This window comes from Vipera berus (assembly GCF_964194415.1).
Source record: "Vipera berus genome assembly, chromosome: 10".
NCBI classification, from domain to species: Eukaryota; Metazoa; Chordata; class Lepidosauria; order Squamata; family Viperidae; genus Vipera; species Vipera berus.
In genome coordinates this window covers 15491805-15515716 of record NC_138213.1, presented here as the reverse complement: position 1 = coordinate 15515716, position 23912 = coordinate 15491805, and the positions used below count along the sequence as shown (strand labels likewise).

The 23912-nt window shown below is 41.9% G+C and overlaps 1 protein-coding gene across 1 annotated transcript in view; it reads left to right on the top strand.

Moving 5' to 3' along the window:
• PKD1L3 (polycystin 1 like 3, transient receptor potential channel interacting) overlaps window positions 1–23912 on the top strand; it is a gene marked incomplete at its 5' end in the record, with an annotated part of 62299 nt that overhangs the window by 148 nt on the left and 38239 nt on the right. The window contains 11 exons of the mRNA XM_081335671.1: window positions 5335–5583; window positions 6598–6762; window positions 8800–8985; window positions 10165–10275; window positions 11163–11310; window positions 11947–12167; window positions 13336–13740; window positions 15751–15846; window positions 19323–19530; window positions 20496–20616; window positions 21879–22020. Of these exons, the coding sequence (XP_081191797.1) occupies window positions 5335–5583; window positions 6598–6762; window positions 8800–8985; window positions 10165–10275; window positions 11163–11310; window positions 11947–12167; window positions 13336–13740; window positions 15751–15846; window positions 19323–19530; window positions 20496–20616; window positions 21879–22020 (2052 nt within the window). The remainder of the gene's footprint in view (window positions 1–5334; window positions 5584–6597; window positions 6763–8799; window positions 8986–10164; window positions 10276–11162; window positions 11311–11946; window positions 12168–13335; window positions 13741–15750; window positions 15847–19322; window positions 19531–20495; window positions 20617–21878; window positions 22021–23912) is intronic.

The following is a 23912-nucleotide window of genomic DNA, read 5'->3' as shown; positions in this document are numbered from 1 at the left end:
GCAGAAAAGATCTTTTGGGGGGGGGGAAGGAGAAGAAAACTCTTTGAGAGATGTTGAAGCAAAGAGCTAGGCCCATGTTTTCCAAAGCATTTCAATCTATGGCAAAGTTCGGAGATAAAGCAACGGAGGAAGCATCACATGAAGTTTCTGCCCCAGGCTGATCCCGAAGCTGTTTATAGTCCTCAACTGAGGCTATTCCAAGAAATTGGGTAAAACCTGTTCCACAGGCCTCCCCGTCTCAATGGCCTAGTTTTGATCATGGCTTCAAACCGAAACCTTGGAATCTTCCTCAGAGAAAAGGGATGTTTGTTGAAATCAGTGCTGGAACTGGTGGAAACAGTCTCCTGTTAGTAAGAAATACCAAAGGAAAGGCAATAATGCCCATAACAAGCTGACATTACCAATATGAACCAGCTGAACAAATAAAAACACACAACTCCTGAGCTGTGTTCATTTATTGGGTTTCCGAATGTATGTCTTCCGAAAAACTGATTTGGTTTTCATTCTTTCTGATCCAGCCTAAGGTTTTTACAGATATACTTATTTTATAAGTACAAAGTACGGTGAATTTGAGAGAAAGATGGTGGATTTGCAGACTACTATAAGCCGTAATTAGATCTGTTTTGTTCTGCCTTGGCAGAGTGTACATAACCAGCCCATTCTGGTCTTTAAACCCTCATTTCAGACTTGGGAATAAAGCTAAAACAGATGGGATGAAAATTAATCTTGGGCAGCAGACGTTTTGAGGGGTCCTTGGTGCTCTCTGAGCTTCATTGTTTTCTTGCAGATGTTTCATTACCCAAACTAGGTAACATCATCAGTGCTAGTAAGGAGTGGGGTTTGCTATATATTCTAGTCTAGTGTCTTTCCCTGACGGTGTTTTTGGAGGTGGTCTTAGAAATTCTTTGCTTGGGCTGTTTGCTGTTGGCTTATTTGGCAGTTTCTTGATTGGCTTTTGGCTTACTTGACTGGTGGCCTGGTGGTAATTTGAGAGTTTTTGTTTTTTTTCCACCTGAGGGGTTCTACAACTGTTAATCCACATGCCAATATTTATAGAAAGCATGATCTTGCAAAAGGCAAGTGTAACCACAGGCTTTCTGCATGGAATATGGGGAGGAGAGGTGAGGCAAATTATTCATATATAATCCCCCACTAATTAAGATTAAAACTAACTAAACTCAGCGCATTGGGTGCCCATAATTACTAGGCTAGTAACTAACCTGCCTGAAGATGTTTTATAGATTTAGCCAACTCTGGCTGAGTTGGAAGAAAATAGAACAGAATTCTTTATTGCCCCAAGTGTGATTGGAAACCCAGGGAATTTGTCTCTGGTGCAGAAGCTCTCAGTGTACATACAAACAGCAAAGTGATAAATCATACATCATGAGATATAATAATTCATAACATACAAACAACAAACAACATGATACTAATAGGAAAGATGAGAAGGATAATAACAAAACTGATAATAGCAAAATCCAAATGGTTTGACAGATAACTAAAATGGTTAAAAGAAAGAGAAATGCATTTAAAAAAAAACTTTTCCTGAAAATTCAACAGTTGACACCTTCAGTCATATCCAAAGCCAAATCTAAACCTTGTTCCCAGATGAAGATCAACCTAGTCCAGACACTCATTGTTGTTGTTGTTAGCTGCGAAGTCGTGTCCGACCCATCGCGACCCTATGGACAACATTCCTCCAGGCCTTCCTGTCTTCTACCATCTTCTGGAGTCCATTTAAGCTCACGCCTACTGCTTCAGTGACTCCATCCAGCCACCTCATTCTCTGTCGTCCCCTTCTTCTATTGCCCTCGATCTTTCCCAGCATTAGGCTCTTCTCCATTGAGTCCTTCCTTCTCATTAGGTGGCCAAAGTATTTGAGTTTTAGCTTCAGGATCTGGCCTTCTAAAGAGCAGTCAGGATTGATCTCCTCTAGGACTGACCGGTTTGATCGCCTTGCAGTCCAAGGGACTCGCAGGAGTCTTCTCCAGCACCATAGTTCAAAGGCCTCAATTCTTTGGCGCTCAGCCTTTCTTATGGTCCAACTTTCACTGCCATACATTGCAACTGGGAAGACCATAGCCTTGACTATACGCACTTTTGTTGACAGGGTGATGTCTCTGCTTTTTAGTGTGCTGTCTAGATTTGCCATGGCTTTCCTCCCCAGGAGCAAGCGTCTTTTAATTTCAGACACTCATATATACAGCCAAGTATTTTGTCTCCAAGGGACGCGGTGGCTCAGTGGGTTAGGATGCTGAGCTTGTCGATCAGAAGGTCGGCAGTTTGGCGGGACGAATCCCGAGCGCCGGTTACTCGTCCCAGCTTCTCGTCCCAGTTCGAAAGCACGTAAACATGCAAGTAGAAAATAGGGACCACTACAGTGGGAAGGTAACAGCGTTCCGTGTGCCTTTGGCGTCTAGTCATGCTGGCCACATGACCACGGAGACATCCTCGGACAAGTGCTGGCTCTTCGGCTTTGAAACGGAGATGAGCACCGGCCCCTAGAGTCAGAAACGACTAGCACGCATGTGCAGGGGAACCTTTACCTTTACCTATTTTGTCTCCAGTATTCAGTTAAGTGCCTTTAGCATAAACATAAAAACCAGGATTATGATAGTAAATAACACTAGCACAGGGGTAGGCAACCCTGGCTCTTTTATGACTTGTGGACTTCAACTCCCAGAATTCCTGAGCTGGCTGGCATTCTGGGAGTTGAAGTCCACAAGTCATAAAAGAGCCAAGGTTGCCTACCCCTGCACTAGCATGTAAGTCAGCTACTCACAAACAAGTGCCATTAAGCGTGTGTAGGATTTACACACCCAAACCTACTAACATGCCATCTAGTGGGAGAAAGTTTGTATTCTTTTTTTTTTTAAGGCATGCTACTCAACCCATCCCTAAAGATCTCTCTCCATCTTGTGGTCATTGAAGGTACACAACCTTTCTCAACTGTCATTCCTGTGTAGCCCATATGCCCAACAGCCTCCAACATAGACAGATTTCCCAACTCAGCAAAGCTCTTGAAGAATATTCAGACGAATAATCCAACTCACAATTGTAAAGCAGTAAGTCGAGATCTAGTTTAACCTTGGGCTGAAAGGAAGTTCAGCAACAGCAATTCATCAGCCTGAGAATTAATGACAACAGAATGTTGTTGTTAGTTGCGAAGTCGTGTCCGACCCATCGTGACCCCATGGACAACGTTCCTCCAGGCTTTCCTGTCCTCTACCATCTTCTGGAGTCCATTTAAGCTCACGCCTCCTGCTTCAGTGACTCCATCCAGCCACCTCATTCTCTGTTGTCCCCTTCTTCTATTGCCCTCAATCTTTCCCAGCATTAGGCTCTTCTCCAATGAGTCCTTCCTTCTCATTAGGTGGCCAAAGTATTTGAGTTTCAGCTTCAGGATCTGGCCATCTAAAGAGCAGTCAGGGTTGATCTCCTCTAGGACTGACCGGTTTGATCGCCTTGCAGACCAAGGGACTCGCAGGAGTCAGAATAGAATAGAATACTTTTATTGGCCAAGCATGATTGGACACACAAGGAATTTGTCTCCGGTGCATAAGCTCTCAGTGTACATACAAACAACAAAGTATGTAATCATAACAGCAATGGAGAAGGTAGTAGAAAAGATGAGAAGGGCAATGGTAGCACAACCATCCTGCATGGGTAAATATCTTAGACATAAGACAATGCTGTGGGAGTTAGCAGAGTGATGGCACAAGGGGGAAAAACTGTCTCTGTGTCTAGTTGTTTTGGCATGCAATGCTCTAAAGTGCCGTTCCAAGGAGTTGAAGCAGTTTATGTGCGGGATGTGAGGGGGTGGTGGTGTAGATATTTCCTCAGCCTTCTTTCTGACCCATGCATTGTACAGGTCTTCAGTGGACCTATATATGTCACAGGTCATACTTGAGGACCTGTCTATAGGTCCTCAAGTAAACAATGTGGGATTCAGTATCCGATCAAAGATCATTGCAAATAAATAAATACTACCACAGAAGAGGTCTATCTTCAAATTGTTCCAGAAAGCAAATACCTTTCTCCAGGAGCTTTATATAGCCAATCCAAGGCCCCTACTCTCTACCCACCATGCACAAACCAGTGATGGGATTCAAATATGTGAACAACCGGTTCTCTGTGTGGATGCCGCTGCCGGAAGTACATTCTGGGCCTGGACAACAAAAAATTAGCTACTGGTTCTGCCGAAGTGGTGCGAACTGGCTGAATCCCACCACTGTGCACAACTGAAGCAAAACAGCTTTGGTTTGCTAAGATCAGATTCACCTTTTGCCCAGAAACTCTCCCTGCAAAGAAGTCTCTAAAGCTTGGTTCTTCAGCATCTGAATGTATACAAGTTTAGTCCTGTTCTGCACATGTCAGAAAGGGCCATAGGCAAGCTAGGATGTAGTTTTCCTGGAGCAGGGCAATAAGATGATGACAGAATCAGAGAAGGAGACCAGAGGATTTGCTTGAAAACTGTCACATCACCCAAAATGTCACGGTCGTCCCTTTGACATATGTGTCATAGGTTCGCCATCACTGGACTAGATCTTATTGAAAGGTTTTTTAACCAGTCTTGAGATAATACTCCTATTATTCATTTGTCCATGTCTTTCATCACAGCAATTCTTAGACTGGTTAATGCATTTGTTGGTTGAAGAGATGCAAGGAAGTGGGGAATGAAGGTTTCTTCTTATTCCTAAACTCTCCAGAAATTGGATGGGTACTTTCTCTTTCTATGGATATACATCTAATTTCCACATACCTTCTTTGTTCACAATTTTTAAGGATTGCTGAAATTGTTACATATATCCCTCACATGGTGTAAGTCAACATCAATGTACTAGGTTTTAAAATTCTTATTTTGGAATAAAATGCCCAGCATCTAAAAATACAATAGTCCCTTTTACTGTGTCTTTTATCTGTGGTTGCCATACGGCTTATGTGCTTATTTATCAATGTAATCTTCTCGGCTCACATGGAAATTTATCCATTAAGGCTTGCTGTTTATTCTTCTTGATTTGTAACAGACATTTGCACAATGGCCTTTTTCAAATCCATTGGTACATCAATAGCACCAGTTTGTGCTTTTTTAAAAATAATCATTCAAAGAAGCTTCTTCTTCTTCTTTTTTAAATTGGAAGCAAGAGGTTTAGTAGGCTGTTGCAGGCAATAGGAGAAGAGGTAGAAAAGAGAAATAGGTTTACAAAACCAAGTCAGAAAGTGTAGAGAATTGGTGATGGGTTCTCTGTCTCTCTCAGTGTAGGAGCTGCATCGTTGATCCAGACATGCATTTTCTTAGTATAATTTTTATACTCCTAGTTTCCTGGTCTACAGGAGAGGACTTATCCCTGGCAGAAGAGATCCCTTGCTCAAAGTATCAAGTGGCTTTCAATCACTCGTGCTATGAATTCGTGAGACTCCAACGCACGTTCACAAGTGCTCAGAGCTGGTGTGAGAGAGGAGGTGGCCATTTGGCCTTTATTGGGAATGAAGATACTCAGACGTTCTTGGAGGAACATATCTCCAAGGACAAGGAGTGGTGGATTGGTATAACCTATGCCTCGTCAAACGAAACCAATGAAGGTAAGAAAAATCGAGGACAATGGTATGTGCAGCAAGTTGTGGTTAGAATCCTAGATACAAAAGTGAGGGGTAAATTGTAAAGGGAATGAGAAGCTCAGCTTCTGATGCATTTATGAACATATCTAGGTAATTTTCTTGGCAACACTACAGAAGTAGTTTGCCACTGCTTTCTCCTTCCTTCCTTCCTTCCTTCCTTCCTTCCTTCCTTCCTTCCTCTACTTCCTCTCTTCCTTCTCTATCTTTTCCTTCCTTCCTTCCTCTCTTCCTTCTCTATCTTTTCCTTCCTTCCTTCCTTCCTTCCTTCCTTCCTTCCTTCCTTCCTTCCTTCCTTCCTTCCTTCCTTCCCCCCTCCCTCCCTCCCTCCCTCCCTTCCTTGTTGATAGAATGCCAATTCTCAATAAATTGTATTCGTATGTGCCATATAAACCGCAGGCTTAAATATCAGCTGTAAGGAGTAGGGGAGAAAGTAGTCACCAGCCTCTGTCCATGCCTATGGACTTCTTAAATATTCTCAGATGGCCAATTGATGGGGGGGCCAGAATGCAGGACAAGGCATGGCCCTTGAAGAAATTTACTGGGGATCTTCTGATTGACAGAATGCAGCAAGAGCCACCTCTCTGCTTACCCAAGCACCTAAGGTGGCTCATCAGTTTAAAAGCAAAAACACCAAGTTTAAAATATTTAAATGACAATTGCAGTCAATGAATGATTAAAAGCTTGATAGAAGAGTATCTCGCTAAATTCTCTTATTGAAAAGGTAGTGTGGCATATAACAGGAATCCAATGAGTACACTTTGCCATGGAGCCAGGGGATCAACACTAGCTTGCTTGCTATCAGTTCACCCTCTACTTTCTGGGGGATAACTTGAGAGATCGTCTGGCTGAAAGGATTATGTGTCCAACTTCACTGTGCTATTGCTGGCCAAGGAAGGAGATCTTGATGGACACTTCTCTTTGTAGCTGTAAAATATTTTGTGGCGCATCTGTACGCTATATCAATTTCCTTCCATGCAGGATCCATGATTTGGCTAGATACTTCGAACATCACCTACAGCAAGTGGTCCCAAGATCCGCCCTCGATCTTTGCATCATCCTGTGGCTATATCCTGAAGAATGCTGAGTACCAGTGGGGAGTAACTGAGAACTGTAGCCAGGAGTTTGACTTTATTTGTGAATTTGGTAAGAAACTAAACCCACACCCATGCCTGTCAAATACGTAGAGATAACTGTCTAGACCAGGGGTAGGCAACCTTGGCTCTTTTATGACACGTGGACTTCAACTCCCAGAATTCCTGAGCCAGCATGGCTCAGCCTGGAAACCTCTCCCTTTCCCCTCAGCATGGCTGGCTCAGGAATTCTGGGAGTTGAAGTCCACGAGTCATAAAGCAGCCTAGGCCAGGGGTAGGCCACCTTGGCTCTTTTATGACTCGTGGACTTCAACTCCCAGAATTCCTGAGCCAGCATGGCTCAGCTTGGAAACCTCTCCCTTTCCCCTCAGCGTGGCTGGCTCAGGAATTCTGGGAGTTGAAGTCCACAAGTCATTAAAAGAGCCAAGGTTGCTTACCCCTGGCCTAGACCAGTGTTTCTCAACTTTGTCAACATAAAGATGGGTGGACTTCCAACTCCCAGAATTCCCCCAGCTCTGCTGGCTGGGGAATTCTGAGAGCTGAAGTCCACCCGTCTTCAAGTTGACACGGTTGAGAAAACTGACAAGTTAACAAGGTTGAGAAACGCTGACCTGGATTATATTGGCCTGCTTTTGATTTCTAAGGTTCTGGTTTTATTTCTTTTGATTTCTAAGTTTTAGGTTTTATTTCTTTTGATTTCTAAGTTTTAGAAAAGTGAGCAAAAAAGGCAAATGAGAAGCTGCTGATTTCTGCCTACATCAATGGCCAGTGCCAGTCTGAGAGCATTCAATCACAAACCCCCATCTTGCTCCCTTTTAATGTATAACGGTACTCATATCAAGCTTCTAACACCCCTCATTAGGCAACAGGTTGGATGTTAGGTAAAACTCCTGGCAGACAAAGATTCTAAAGCCATGCAAATCTGCCACTAAATTTGCATTTGCAACCTACGGAAGCTGCGTTTTGCCTATGGCAACTGAATACTTGTTAGATTGTGTAGATTATTAGAGGGTTGTATTGTTCGTATTTCGTTTTACAGTAGTGGCCCCCCAGTTTCGTGCAAGACAATTTTTCCATGTGTCGGGTTGGAGTGGAGGAATGGTGTCAGTTTTGCTCACTTGCCCACCGTTCACCTCCAGCTTGCAGGCCATGGACAAGTACCAGTCTGTGCCCCGGGGGTTGGGGACCCCTTGTTTTACAGTACTTCATTTTATTGTTTCTATTTTGATTTCCTTGATGGACCTCTGGTTTGTAATGAAGTTAATCATTCATTCACAACTGCAACAGCTTCAGCCTCTCACATGTGGCTGAAAGACAATTCCCAGCCTCCTTTACCAACATCCATGCTTGTTAAAGGGACGCGGTGGCTCAGTGGGTTAGGACGCTGAGCTTGTCGATCAGAAGGTCGGCAGTTTGGTGGGTCGAATCCCGAGTGCCGCATAACAGAGTGAGCGCCTGTTACTCGTCCCAGCTTCTGCCAACCTAGCAGTTCGAAAGCAAGTAAAAAAGCAAGTAGAAAAATAGGGACCACTACGGTGGGAAGGTAACAGCGTTCCGTGCGCCTTTGGCGTCTAGCCATGCCGGCCACATGACCACGGAGACGTCCTCGGACAAGCGCTGGCTCTTCGGCTTTGAAACGGAGATGAGCACTGGCCCCTAGAGTCGGAAATGAGTAGTGTGCGTGTGCGGGGGAACCTTTACCTTTACCTTTATGCTTGTTAAGGCTATGCTGGGTTGCTGGGAATGGGGGTTCACAACATTTTTGGCCTCGGTCTTTTAATTAGCCATGAGCTGTGGGAATCTGTGCCACCAAACAGCAGAAAACTGATGCAGAGTTGGTATCTTCTAGCTCCTCAGTAGCCCTGTCCGTTGCTCCCTTTTGGAGCAGTTAAGGAAAGCTTTCCCGGATTATCTCACCAGATGTTCTGGAATTCAGCTCCCACAATTCTCAGGTAGTTTGTCTTTGGCTGTCTTTAAAAATTCACATATCCAAGTCCAATGTGTCTGGAGAGCACCTCGTTAGAGAAGCTGAATTAAGAAGATAAAAGAGACTTTGAAGGGAGCCTTCACTATTGTCCTTACTGTCCAGAATCAGGCCACAGCATTGCTTGTGACAACTCCAATGCCACCGTGCAGTGTGGGTCAGGACAAGTCATCCAGATCGGAGAGAGTTTCTACGGGCGGAAAACTCCGCACTACTGCGTCCTTGAGACTCCCCTGCAGTTTGATGATGAAGAAGAGTGCAGTTGGATTAGTGTGAAGGATGAAGTTGCAGGTAAGCCTCAAAAACCATATGGCAATTATTGCAAAGTCCATCCTAGGTGGCCCTCACTCTGGAAGCCTCAAAAGGCAATAGTGCAGACTACCTTGAGTCAAGTTTGACTTACTGTGACTACATGAACATGTCCATGTAGGTTTATTGACAGCAATAGGGAAATTCCTTCATCTTCAGCCTGGATGTTTTTGCAGCTGCCTGGCTTAGCCTACAGCCCAAGCATTTCCTAATGGTCTCTCACCATATCCAGATGCTAACAAATCCAATTCCGCTTAGCTTCTTGGATAGAGCCTCCAGGGGCAATCCAGACAGAAATCACAACCAGATGGGCTACTTCTACTTTGTTATAAGCTATATGGACAGAATCTTGCCAAGTCTGAAAGTACAATTCTGTCCCATTCCCATCCCCCACCCCCAAAAAACTAGAGAGGGTCCCTTCCAAATCTCTTGCCCTGCCCACTATTCAGCTGCAGATTATACTGTCTCCCATCTGACTTTTCCCTTGATAGTGGCTGTTGGACCAGTCTGGCAAGGTCTTTCACACATTTCACAAAGATCGATCTATCTTTCTATCTATCCATCCATCCGTTATCTATCTATCTATCTATCTATCTATCTATCTATCTATCTATCTATCTATCTATCTATCTATCTATCCATCCATCCATCCATCATCTATCTATCTATCATCTATCTATCAATCAATCAATCTATCTATCTATCTATCTATCTATCTATCTATCTATCTATCTATCTATCTACCGTATCTACTGTATCTATCTATGTATCTATCTATCTATCTATCTATCTATCTATCTATCTATCCATCCATCCATCCATCATCTATCTATCTATCTATCTATCTATCTATCTATCTATCTATCTATCTATCTATTATCTATCTATCTATCTATCTATCTATCTATCTATCTATCTATCTATCTATCTATCTATCTATCTACCGTATCTATCCATCTATCTATCTATCTATCTATCTATCTATCTATCTATCTATCTATCTATCTATCTATCTATCTATCTATCTATCTATCCATCCATCCATCCATCCATCCATCCATCCATCCAATCATTTATCTACGTATTCATCCATCTATCTACAAAAATGAGGAACTGAAATCAACTGAAACCATAACTCAAGTGGTCATTTTAATCTTGCAGGGCAATGTCTCGGGCTCCAAGCATGCCAAGTTGCAGCGGATGGAACCTTTTTTGGAGAGCCTTGCCCAGGTTTGGGAAGCTACCTCTCTGTCCAATACCATTGCATGGAAGGTAAGCAGTCACCGTTTCTACGCACAGTCCAGGGAGGCCAAGATTGGTTAGTGACACTTGTGTAGAAACCCTGTTTTAAAATTGTCAACCTGTACTCTGTTTTTTTCCCCAAGCAACAACAACGTGGTGTCTGAAATTTAGAGACTTATCAGCTTGCTGCCAGCCTACAATAGTTTGCAGAATCATTTAGATTCTTGCAAATGCTGCATTCCTAGCTGGGGATTATTTTTAATGGTGAAGTTGGATTTTATTTTATTTTTTCAAAATCACCTTAACTAGACTCCGAAGCTACAACGAAACCAATCGCTTTGCCATAAATCTCTGCAGCCCTTGTGGCAAGATGGGTGACCAACGCACTTAATAAAACAAACACCAACAAATCTAGTTCTTCTCTGACCTTGATTCTGAGCTGGAAACAATTCCAGGTAGTTAGCTGAAAACGTTAATTGTGCATTTCACAATGTAGGATTTATATTTTATTTCTGCCTGGTCTGTGATCATAAGTAAACAAATCCTGAGTGAGATGAGAACACCTTTATATAATACTCATATTATTGGAATCTATACCAAAAGCTAGTATTACAATACATTCATATTAAAATTAATCATTTTGCTGTTACAATTTTCTATTTAACATTATATTATATTTTTACTGTTTTGCTCACCAGCTTGGTCTTAACACCGAGGTCTGTAAAGGTGCCGGAGCTTCAGTACAAGAGTATTGTGTTGATAATGTTAGCTTTTGTTTCCCAGGTTCCATACTGAAGATTGAAATGGTTGTCATTTTTATAGAGGATAGTTTATCTGTTTGTGAAATGAAGATGTGAGAAGGCTCTGAGTTGCCCCTGGATGCAAAAGGGGATGGAATTCTCTCTACTCTTTTACAGGCTTGAGCTTGGCGGTGACAGAGACCGTGTTTGTATTGGAAAATGTCACCATCTCCTTGAAATGGCTGCTCTCCCCATACTCTGGAAACCTCTCCTGCTTAATTAGCACTGGAGATGGAAGCACGGTGGACCCCTACTACCCTCCAAGGTCAGAGGAAGCTTGGGGAGGAAATGAGGAAGAGACTTTCAAGGGACTGTAGTTGCATCTAAGAGTCAGTGAGATTAAAGATCACGTTTTGCCAAACTGTCAATCTTTGGATGCGTTTAGACAACCATCCCCATCTTCCCCACCAAGGCACCACCATGTGCCATATCAAAAAAGGACAGAGCTTTGATTACATGGTCACAGCCACTGTCTTAACCTTTTTGACCCCTACCTCTATCCCTAAATGTAATGTCCCCTAAGAAGGGATGCTTGGCCAAGTTGGACCTAGAACCAACATCTTCCAGTTTTCAATGCCTTGCTGTAGATCTGATGATCTTGGGATGGAATGTAGCAGGGAGGTGGCTTCCCAAGAGGGATGGGTGAATTCCAGAGGGCCAAGAGGCAATCCAGTCTGGATGTTACGGGTGAGAGAAAGAAGGTAAAGACAGCCTGTCTCTAGTAGTTCCCAGATTTATTTTGTAGATGCAAATAGGAGAGTCCTCAGTCTGCCAAGATTTTGTTTATGGGTGTGAATCAATAAAGATTTCAAGTTGGAAGCATTACCAAGTGTTATTCTCGGTTTGGGACTTGACAGATCTGCTGATAATTTGTCCTGGTTTGCGTTCACAGCTTGCACAGCAATGTGACTCACTGCTATACAGTGCCAGGCGAATTCACCGTTTTTGTGGAGTGCACGACCAGCGAGTGGCATGTGACTGCTCAAAAACTCATCACGGTTCGAGATAAAATGGATAAGGTCACGGTGACCGGGTGCTTCAGCAAATATGAAGTGGGGAACAGCTCTTATTGCAGGACCCTTTATGAGGAAACCTTATGGATTCAAGTAGAACTTGATGGAGGTTAGTGCACTTTCTCTCTTCCAGCAGCCGTTCAAACAATATACTTTCCCCTGTGCACAAAGTGGAACTTTGCTAATCTGAACGATTCCTTAAAGCATCCAGATCTTTTCTGTAAACAAAACCATCTTGAAAGAAAAGTGTAAAATTCTGAAATCAGGGCCAACTCTACCAATAGGGAACATTGGGCAGATTGTCTCCAGCAACACAGTCTTAAAGCAGGAGAGTAAATGGCTAATCAAGTTTGTTCATAGACCGGAAGGAGGAACAGCCATTTTGGGGTTTTGGCCACTGGCAACAACCTTTCTTATGAAGATTTTTTTTAAAAAAAGATCTCATGACAAATATAGAAGGTATGTGTGTGTATGTGTGTGTGTGTTTGTGTATGTATCAGCTTTCTGCAGGAAGGTAGGCAAATAGTTAATTAAAAAGGAAAAAAGAAAAGAGAGAAAAAGGCTTACATAATGATGACTAGAATGCTTTCTTAGCTTTCATTAGCAAGGTGGTTGGTGGGTGCCAGAAAAACAGAAAAGATGCGGTTGCTTTAAAGAGTTGCAAGCAGGTGCTACATTTGCATCCTGCGCATTTCAAAGTGTCTTTTGGAAGCAGGACTTAACAGCTACTTGGTTGATTGTGCGCCATCAAATTGTTTTCAATTCTTAGCAACTGCATAGATCAATTTTAACTATGATGATCTGTCCCTAGCTTGATCTTTCAGATCTTCCAATTGCACACTCATTGTCACTGGAACTGAATCTGTCTACCTTGAGACCCTATTGTCAGGTTTACAACTGAAACATACAGCATAACAAAAGGGGGGAAAGTGGGGCGGGGAAAAAATAAACCATACACTCATTGAAAAAGGTTGCATTCTCTAAGGGATGTTAGAATCACTATCTTACGTAGTAAAGCTGTTTTTCTAAAACAGAGGCCTCTAGGTATGTTGCAATTCCCTTTATCTTCAGCCAGCACAGCTATTGTCTGACCTTCCATCCAAGTGCATGTGTTTATTTAATGTTTGTTGCATAGTATTTGTCTATGTGCATAACAAATACAGGACAAATACGCTAAAGAAACAAATACATTTGTAATAATGAAGGCATAGAGACTTTGTTATAATTGACACCACTTTTGAGCCATTCTGGAATTTTTGTTTTGTTCTGTTTTGCAGGGACTGGAGTGACCTACACTATATTAAGTGATAACAAGACTGTGTTGGAGACCAGCACAAAAATAGGAACGGCCCCTCATAATATAACCTTGGACGGGGTGCCTCAACGGCTGATTGGCCCTGGAGCGCATTCCCTTGAAATAGTTGCCACCAGCAACACCACAGATTCAGAGGTCACAGAAATCCTGACTGTCCATTTAGTGGAACCGATTTCCGGTCTCCAAGCTATGTTAACTTCCGACTCCTTGGAATTAGGAGAAGACCTGGAAATCAAAGTCTCTGTACGTCGTGGCGCCCCTGAAAAAGTGAGATTTGAAGTGACCGGGATGAATGAAACTTTTTCCCACCTGAAGGATTTTGTTGAAGGAAAGTCTGAAATTTATACAATCCCAATGAATTCTGAAGGTACTGCAATGCTAAGATTCTAATTCTATCTAGCTGGTTTACATGCTATCTTTTATCCAAGTCTTTGTCCAAGGCACCAAACACACTTCTCCCAGTTTTTCTCTCTGAACTTTGGGTCTAGCACAGTCAGTGAGGGGATTTCACGAATGAAGACCAACCTAGGTGTCTCCATTCCTAAACCCAACCCTGTAACTAATATATACAAAGGTGAAACGGAGTAAGTGAAGGTTAGTGTTAAAAAGGGAAGCAAACCTAATCTTATCTTCATCAAAATATGAAAATCTTACTGTCAACGCTGCTAACGTCGAATGTTATTGCTTGACAAGAGATGAAGAAGTAGCCATTCCATATGTTAAACTTGTGTATTGCTTTAAGAGATTTAGTTTAAGGTTGGGAGGGGGGACGAGTAGGATTGCACCTTCAAGGCCATCTCTAACTAAAGAAGATAAGACCTTGGCGGGTTTTCTAACGGAAGGGAAACTGATTCTTTAAATTAATTGGAGAATATGATTAATGACAAAATTAGAAAGTGGAGAATTGTGTTTTAATATATTGTGCAAGGGGTGGAGATTTCAGATTCCAGCTTCCTTCGAGCAAGCATTTGCCGGTGTAGTAGGCTAATAAAGGACTTTTAAGGTAAACAATGCCTCAGAGTCACTTGAAAAGCCCATAGGTCGGATACTTGACACTTACATCGGTTTCCATTGGACATAGCATTTTGCCAATTTACTTTTTGGAAAATATAGACCCCTGGCTTGGCATTGTTGGCAAACCACCATGGCGTATACTTGGCAGGGAGGACATTGCCAAAGACTAATGTTTTGAGCTTTTTTAAGGCTCCTCTTTTTGTTGTTGATTGCTGAACCCTGAGATGGAACTGTCTATGGAGATTCTCATTCGTCCAGGACATGGTTGTCCCAAGGATGCTTTTTCTTTTTTTTTTATTAAAGAGTTTTACAAAAACAAAGTTTTACAATATATCCCCAGATCCCCCCCACCCCAAACCCGCCCACTTCCCCCCCCCACTTCCCAGAGCTAAATACAGGATTATAGTTATAGTAATCATATTCTAAATAAAAATTATGCTTAATATACAATTAACCAAATTCATAATGTGCTTTAACTCCCCTTTAACATCCTGTCCCAAGGATGCTTTTTCAAAAGGCAAGTGGACTTTGTTTTTCCTTGAAGACGTTTCGCTTCTGATATTTCCAGTGAAATATCTTCAAGGAAAACCAAAGGAAGTCCAGTTGCCTTTTGAAAAAAGCACTTTTGGGACCTCAGATGGCACTGGAAAGAAGCAGCAGAAAATGTCAGAAATTCAGTAATGACAGGAGAAAAAGGGGTAGCTTGCCCAAAACATGCAAGCTGCTCGGTTGTCAAATCATCTGTATTGGGGATGAAAAGTTCGTTCATTTGAGTTCTTCCAAGCCATACCACAATCTCAAGCTTTTTCAGTCAGATTAAACTTTTCATTCATCAGACTAAACTTCCCTTGACATGATCTCTGCCATTCATCCTCTCTAGATCTCTGAAACACCAAGACCTTCTACTCAGTCAAGCTCACCTTTAAACATTCAAGATTTGTTGTCATGGTTCCGATGAATGAGACAAATCAAACAAATTGCAGGCATATTATTTATCTAAAAAGTCTTAGTAATGAAACGAAACATCAGCACTCATGGAGGGATGCCAGAATCTGAAATCTCCTCCGCCCAAACCCATCATAACACACACACAATCCCTGCCCTTATCTACACGTCATAAATCACATTATCCAATTAGTTTTACATATGAGGTTTCACTTCCCATTCTGTACGCGGGCTTTTGCAATCTTATCACAACTTCAGGGTGATTCCTCCCTCCCAAATGAAGCAATTAAAATAACAGGCTGTCTCTTATATTGTCAGTGCAAAAACATGTCAATGTTTGCAGCATTGACATTCGTTTTTAACTGTGAATCTGTTTCATTGTTTTTTGTTTTTTTGTATTGCTATGTGCTCTTCTCAGGTACTTTTCTGATCAAAGTATTGGTGATGAACGCCTTCTCAAACATGAGTGTTGATGTCGGAAGTGTCACAGTGTCTAACAGTTCTCATAAAAAAGGTAATCATGGGACCTTGATTGTATGATGTGGAAACTGGATAGGATAAAACTCATGAATAAAGGCAAACATTATCCTGCAACATGTCCCAGGATAATGTTGCAAGATCAAATCTGGGTCGGTCACTAGGACCAGAGATTTGGGCTTCCAAGTTTTCAGATTTGTGCTGGAGCCCATCCTCAGGGAACTACTAGAATGTTACACATTACACCAGAGGTCCCCAACCTTTTGGGCACCAGGGACCGGTTCTGTGGAGAGAGGTTTTTTTTGCAGACTGGAGGGGGCATGGTTTTGTGTGCTGCCTGCATCCCGCGGATGGGGCTTTGCTTGTTTATGCAGACCGGTTGCTGGCATGCCGCAGCCCAGCACTGGTCCATGGACCATGGGTTGGGGACCCCTGCATTACAGATTCCGGTAGATAAAGCTCAGAAGGCTAAACCTCTGGTCCCAGTGACCCACCCAGATGGGATCCTAGGATAAACTATTTAACAAAGAAATGCAAACTTTCAGGATCAACGAGTGGGTAGATTGCATTTATATATACTGTTCTGTAGTTAGGGACGCAGTGGCTCAGTGGGTTAAGACACTGAGCTTTGTCAATCAGAAGGTCGGCAGTTTGGTGGGTCGAATCCCGAGTGCCGTGTAACAGAGTGAGCGCCTGTTACTTGTCCCAGCTTCTGCCAACCTAGCAGTTCGAAAGCACGTAAAAATGCAAGTAGAAAAATAGGGACCACAACGGTGGGAAGGTAACAGCGTTCCGTGCGCCTTTGGCATCTAGTCATGCCGACCACATGATCACGGAGACGTCCTCGGACAAGCGCTGGCTCTTCGGCTTTGAAATGGAGATGAGCATCGGCCCCTAGAGTTGGAAACGACTAACACGCATGTGTGGGGGAACCTTTACCTTTACCTTATACTGTTCTGTGCCCCCAAGACTAGTGACAAAAATGTTCTGGGCAGAAGAAGTCCAGATTTAGCAACTGCAAAACTTTCTGACTGAAACCTCTGTTCCTTTTTAACTTATCCAAAACCAGTCTTTTTAGAAACCATTTTTCATATTAAAAAAAAGGCTGAGTTCAGCAGAGGAGAAACTTCCATGCTTTACAGAGAGAAATTCAAGTCTATCTTGACTGGTGACATTTAAATCTTCTATTGTGTTCTTGGCACTAAACAGATCCTCTGGCGAATGAAGAGCAATCCAGCACAAGTGGGAAAAGAAGACTTGTGAGTATTGGAAAAATGTGGGAGAAAACAAAGTGGATAAAATAGTGCATAGAGGGGACAGACAGCTGAGAAATCTGTCTTAGCAATGTTTCACTGATGCCATTTGTGTGTCATATTAAGACAGATTAATCGTGCAGTGAACAATGTAATATTGCAACTGTTGCCTCTCTAACTCAATGTTTCTCAACCTTGACAACTTTAAGATGTGTGGACATCTACTCCCAGAATTCCCCAGCCAGCGTGCTCTAACTTCTTAAAGGGCAGAACAAGTCCACAAGTCTTCAAGTTGCCAAGGTTGGAGACCCATGCACAAATCACATTGATCTATTGAGCTAATTTCTAGACACGCACAATTTTTTTAAAATTGAGTGATGAATCTAAATCCTTCTAGTGATTTAAATCAGATATGCAGTCCTCCATTGGTTTATTTAGAAAAACTTTATCCAATTTATCCACACTTATTCCCCTGTGAGACATCATGGGAAAATAATGGAATATTAGATACTTATAGCCAACAGGTGGAAGAAGAATTTGTTAGTCACTTTTTCTCATAAAGACAGTTCAATCCGGGCTGCAAAAGAAGTTATATTATTCATAAAGTTATGCTATTTAATTATGTTATTCAGTTATGCCTGTTAAGCAAAGAGGCTTGGAAGTGCCTGTTTACTGCCACTGATAATACTTTGCGGGGATATATTTGTGCCTAATCCTTCACATTTCCATTGCTTCAGGATGACAAGGGGAAAAATAGGATATACATTTCACCCAGCCGCCATGCTGGTGTCTTTGCGACAGTTATCTTGGGTTGGCCTGAGACACACAGCAACAATTCAATGTACACTTGGTCTTGTGGTAAGTGTATGTGTCTCAGTGGGTTTCCTTGTCTCATTTCTCAGGCAAGATTCCGTTAATGTAGCCTCACAAAAAAAATAGCATGAGCTCGGCTGATTGTGTTTCCTGCTGATCTGCCTGTGAAGACAGACATCAGTCTTGCCAGTTTGAATGTATAAATTTCACATCATTTCTTTTACAAACCTGAGAAGTCAGGGAGAGCCTTTCTGGCCCTCTTTCTCCACCCATTATGCAGCTGTAGGCTGCACCCTCTCTTATCTAACTATCCCCTGGGCAGCATCATTTTGCGGTGATTTTTCAAGGTCTTTCTCATAAACTATTACAGTTGCAAATATCTGAAGAAGAGCCAGGAAAGTGGAGATCTGTAATGAGCTGAGCATAAAGCTTTGGGAAGGGGAATAGTGGTGTGATGCTTTACGATTTTTGCAGGTAGAAGGTTCTGAATCTTGAAAGAGAAATCCATCCTTCTCCAGCCCTGAACAAGATAAGCCCATGTCTATGGAGATTCTCAGTTATCCAGGTCATGGTTGTCCCAAAGCTGCTTTTTTAAGAGGCAATTGGACTTTCTTGTTTTTCTTTGAAGATGGGGATCCCACCATCCAGAGCTGAAGAAGCTTCTTGGATGAGAAGCGAAACAAAGAAAAACAAGAAAATCCAGTTGCCTCTTGAAAAAGCACCTTTGGAACAAGATAAGCCCATGTTTAGGGAATCAAAGTAAGGGGGTACCCGAGAGTTTTTTCCCATTAGCTATCACCTCCTTAACTCTTTTGCTGCCACACAAGACTTTTTAGCAGTTATCAAGTCTTAATGTCTTGTCTATTAAGTAAAGGATGGCCAAGAGACACCATTGTTGGGCTGTGCTTAGAGCATCAAGCGGCCTTCATCTGGCCTTGTCCATCTCTTAATAGTGTCAGGCCTGAGACAGTGAGATCCAATCACATCCAATCCTTTATTGGTTTACACCTAGTGGACAGAATCTTGCCTGACTATAAGATTCTAAACTGCTAAATACATCCTAGGAGATTCTAGGGTGTGATTACCCTGAATCTCTTCCCTCCTTCCTCACCCGGATCTGGGTTGCACAGTGTCTTAATCCCGGTCTCCTTCTGAAAAACAGCTTTGTGTTGTCAAAAGACTCCCCCTCTGCTTCTACAGGTGCACATTCCATCACAACTGTGTTGGGCAAATTCTATCTTTTTCAAACACAGAATAAATGAAGGCAAATAAAGGTGCCCGAGATAATGTTTCAGGATCCAATCTGGTCCCAGTGAGCGACTCAGATTGGATTCTGCAACGGAACAAATGACTTCAACCCTGAGATAATGAAGGACCATCACATTTATCCTGGTTCTGAGGTAGATGAGAATGTGCAAATCATTTGGATGGAAAACTGCCTTTACAGGGTTCTGCTGGCCTCAGTGGGATGAATGTGTGCAGCAACAATCTATCAACACCATACAAAGAGAGATCCGGATACCCCCCAACTGCCTACCTCCTCCCAGCTCTGCAGTGACAGTGAAGGTTGCGGTGAAAACCCCAGAGAAAGAGGAGAAGCAGGATGAACAATGTTTGTACATCACAGCAAAACAAGATTTGAGCCTGAGGATCAGGTGTGGCAACCTTGCATTATTGTTCTTGAACATGGACGGGGAGAAGCCTCTTTAGAAAGCTAAACCATACGATTGTATAAGAATGGGACACTTTTCTAGTCCCCCCCCAATTAGTGCTGTGCATACAGGCCCTGATATTCATGGATTATGGTGCCTCCATTTGGCTTCATAAATCTCACTAGGGCACTTTATTTGTTCGTTGGACAAGACCTAAATATTGTACTGAAACACATGACTGATGTGCCAATCTGGTACTGAGCGAACTTTATTGTCCCATCGCTTTATGCTATTTATTTTATCATTTTATTATTGTTATTTTATTTTAGTTTTATTTTTTCATTCATTCAATCAGTGAATCAGTCAATTTCTATAGCCCCCCCCCCCACAACTCAAGCAGGTGACGCTGGATGGCTTGCAACCAACCATGGTTATGAAAACTTATAGAGGAGCAAGGCGTCTAAATTAATGCTTGAACTGAGTATGATTTGTGATTGCCAAATAAACATTGCAGCCAAAATCGGCACAGTGAGTTGAAATGCTTTTGTATTAAGGATGGTGTGAACTTCTCTCTAAAATGGCAACATTTCTTTCTTTCTTTAATAAATTTAAATACCACCCATCTCAGCATCAGGTGACTCACCATATTCTCTGCTCCTGTGCCTCCAATCAGACTATGAACATACCAGCTCCAATATTTTTTTTCTTTTATGCTCAAAAACCGAACCATGTTTAGGCTGTGAACTATTAAAAGTTAGTTATACTGAAAAATTGAGTTTGTATGTTGCTCAGAGACAACAGCTGTACACTACCTCTTGAAAACACTGCTCAGCAGGGAAAAAAACAGCTTGGAAACCCAGCTGCCATCCTGAGGTCATCTTTGTGCCATTTTGGTACGAACGGTTAATTTCCTCAGGAGGCGCTTCTTTTTTATTTTACTAAACGCCATTTTCTTTGCTTTCTCCTAGCTGTGAGAGGAATTGCAATCCTGTGAATGTCAGTGAGGATGTCATACTGAAAGTCTCAACGAGGGAAGGCGGAAAGTCTGTACTTTACAAGTGGTATTTAGATCACACCTTCCAAAGAAAGGTAAGACTATGACCACCTCAGAAATTCAATAGAGCCTTGGTGGAGCAGTGGGCTAATGCCTCCTTAAGTAACACCAGCTGCCTGCAATTAGTGCAGGTTCGAGTCCCACCAGGCTCAAGGTTGGCTCAGCCTTCCATCCTTCCGAGGTAGGTAAAATGAGGACCCAGATTGTTGGGGGCAATTAAGCTGACTTTGTAATAATGCCGCTGGGGTGAAAAAGAGTATTTTGTAGAGAATAATGTTCCATCTGAGAACAAGCAACTTTCAAGAGATATGGATGTCTCGGATGATCAAAGTAGGGTTAGAAAGAAGTATACTGTGTAACTTTTCAGGGAGCAGATTCCAGATCTCCACTTCTAGCAAATTCACGATCGTGTGCCTATGAGTAGGACGATAGAACTAACTAAGTTCTACTCAGAACCAAGGAGAAATTTTCTGACAGTGAGAACAATTAACCAGTGGAATAGCTTGCCTACAGAAATTGTAGAAGCTCCATCACTGGAGGTTTTCAAGAAGAGACTGGACAACCATTTGCCTGAAATGGTATCAGGTTTCCTGCCTGAGCAGGGGGTTGGACCAGAAGACCTCCAAGGTCCTTTCCAACACTTTTTTTTAAAATCCCATTTATATCCCGCCCTTCTCCGAAGACTCAGGGCGGCTTACAATCTAAGCACAAATCAATGTGCTTAACTGTTATTCCATTACTCTGTTATAGTTTTCATCCTTTCTAGAAAACTGTCAATCTAGTTTTGCAAAATGTTCAGAATAGGGTGGGCTCTTAGCTCCCCCCCCACGCTTGTCTCAACAAAAATGAACCTTGTGTTCACGGATGTGTGGAATGTTCTTTTGAAAGCAGCTGCTTCCTAGAATGACAATTTTCTTTGTTTTTATTTAAACTCTGTGTTTTTTCTTTCTCGAGGCTTCATTTTTGTTGGAGTGACCTTGGGATTCTAATTAAACAAAAAGGCCCCTCTTTTAGAAACCCAAAGCTATGATTCCCAATCATGCTTGCTATTAAAATATATCCCATGTAAGTACAAAGCCTTACTAGAAAGATACAGGAGCCAAACAAGTGCTGATTATGATCTTTCTAAAAGGATATTTAAGAAGGAAGAGTTTAATCTCACCATTTGAGGATGAGATGAAGCAAATATTCCTACCTAGTGGACATAGCACATTTGGAAGAGAGGATGGCTACAAAAAAAGAGGACATTTTTTAAATTCCTGTTTTTCTTTGACTTTCCTCTGATTTCCATCCTCAGCCTAATGTGCTTCCTCCAGGATGCAACTTAAATGGTTTCCCACAGAGCTCACTCACTTTTCTTCAGAACGATACTGAAATTCTTCTCCTGAACAGCTCGTTCTTGCAGTCACAAGGCAAAGCCTTTCAAATCAAAGCAACAGGTATTGGCCACACTCAACTTTGGATATTTTTGTTTGAAGTAATTTATTGCCTGATTTAGTGGCTGTTTAAACTGGAAGCTTACAGTGTTACATTGCTAATTGTTATACCAGTGGTGGGATTCAAATAGGTGAACAACCGGTTCTCTGTATGGAAGCCACTTCTGGAAGACCATTCTGGGCCTGGGCAACAAAAAATTAGTTCCCGGTTCTGCCAAAGTGGTGCCAACTGGCTGAATCCCATCACTCACTCACTCACTCACTCACTCACTCACTCCATCCATCCATCCATCCATCCATCCATCCATCCATCCATCCAGTGATGGGATTCAAATATGTGAGCAACCGGTTCTCTGCGTGGATGCCACTTCCGGAAGTCCATTCTGGGCCTGGGCAACAAAAAATTAGTTCCTGGTTCTGCCAAAGTGGTGCGAACTGTCTGAATCCCACCACTGTTTTATACCGGTATGCTGTCAATGCCTTGTTTTGGACTTATAAACTCTCCAAGTGTTTACAGGTACTCCTTGACTTACAACCAGTTGCTTAGTGACTATTCAGAGTTATCATGGACCCCTCAAAAGGGACTGGCTGCACCACTGGATCACATGATCACATTCTGGACACTTGGCAACTATGTCACCTTTATAGCTGTAGGCATGTAGTCATGTGACCTTGAATTTTTCCCCCCATTGGATTTGCTTAACAACCATGCTGTTCACTTAACAATTGCCACAAAAAAGCCATAAAATTGGACACAGTCACATGGTGACCCACTTAATGATTGAAACAACTTATGACCATAATTCTGGGATCAACTAGAGTCACAGGTTGAAAACTACTTGCAATCTCTTGCTCTTATTAATTAAATTTCAATTCAGTTTACTGTAGTCATAGACCAGTAAAAACAGAGTGCTCTGTGAATGTATACTGTATATACAAAGTCTACCTTGGGAGATGATAAAGTTTAGGACAAAGTTACAATTTATAAAACAACCCAAATAACATCTATAAGTGAGGTCCAAGATGCAATCTATATTAAATTGTAAAGTAGACACTAAAATTGTATTAAACTTTTATTATTGAAATAACACTACCCTATTTCAAACTCCTCTTGGAGTAGAGAGTAGCCAACATTTGTTTGTGTAAAAATCAGATGTTCATCTGAAGGCAACTCCAACTGATGAAAGGAAATAAAAACTGAATTATTGGATTTCTGACTTCCCCCTTTTTATACATGTGCTAAATTAGCAATATTTGTAGACATTTAGCCTCCCTTAGAAATGAGACTATAAGTGACTATATTTGCTATGCTATGTAATATATAGTAAGTAGGGGAACCATCCTTGATTAAATCTGATTAAATTTTATATTGTGTACATATACTGTTAGTCTTGCCATTGCTGCAAATTCTCCGAGTTTAAGTTCCCAATCAGATATTGTCGAAATCGTATCGTTCTTCCAATTCTGAGCAAAACTGATTTTTTTTCTGCTAGCTTGGAGACTATGTTTTAAACTCCCAAATTCCTTTTTCAAAAATTGACACCAACATTTTAAGTAGCTTTATATTAAGTCCACAAAACCTGCAATTCAGCTGAAATAAGTCATAACGTACTAAATCGATAAAATTTCTATAGTGTTCTGACTAATAACACGTTAAAAAAAAGGTTGAGAAAGGAATTGTAGATGGAATAGTAATAGTAATACCTGTTCTTTAGCAAAGACACGTGTATTTGATTTAAAAAGTGCCAAGGTACAATTTAATGTCTATTCCTCACACTGTAAATCACAGTAAACCAATTCTTGGCCTCTTCTTGTTTCCAAAATATCCAGCTCTGAGTGAGAACAAATATGGAGAAGAAACTTACATTGTCAGCTCAGTGCCTCCTCCAGTAGCT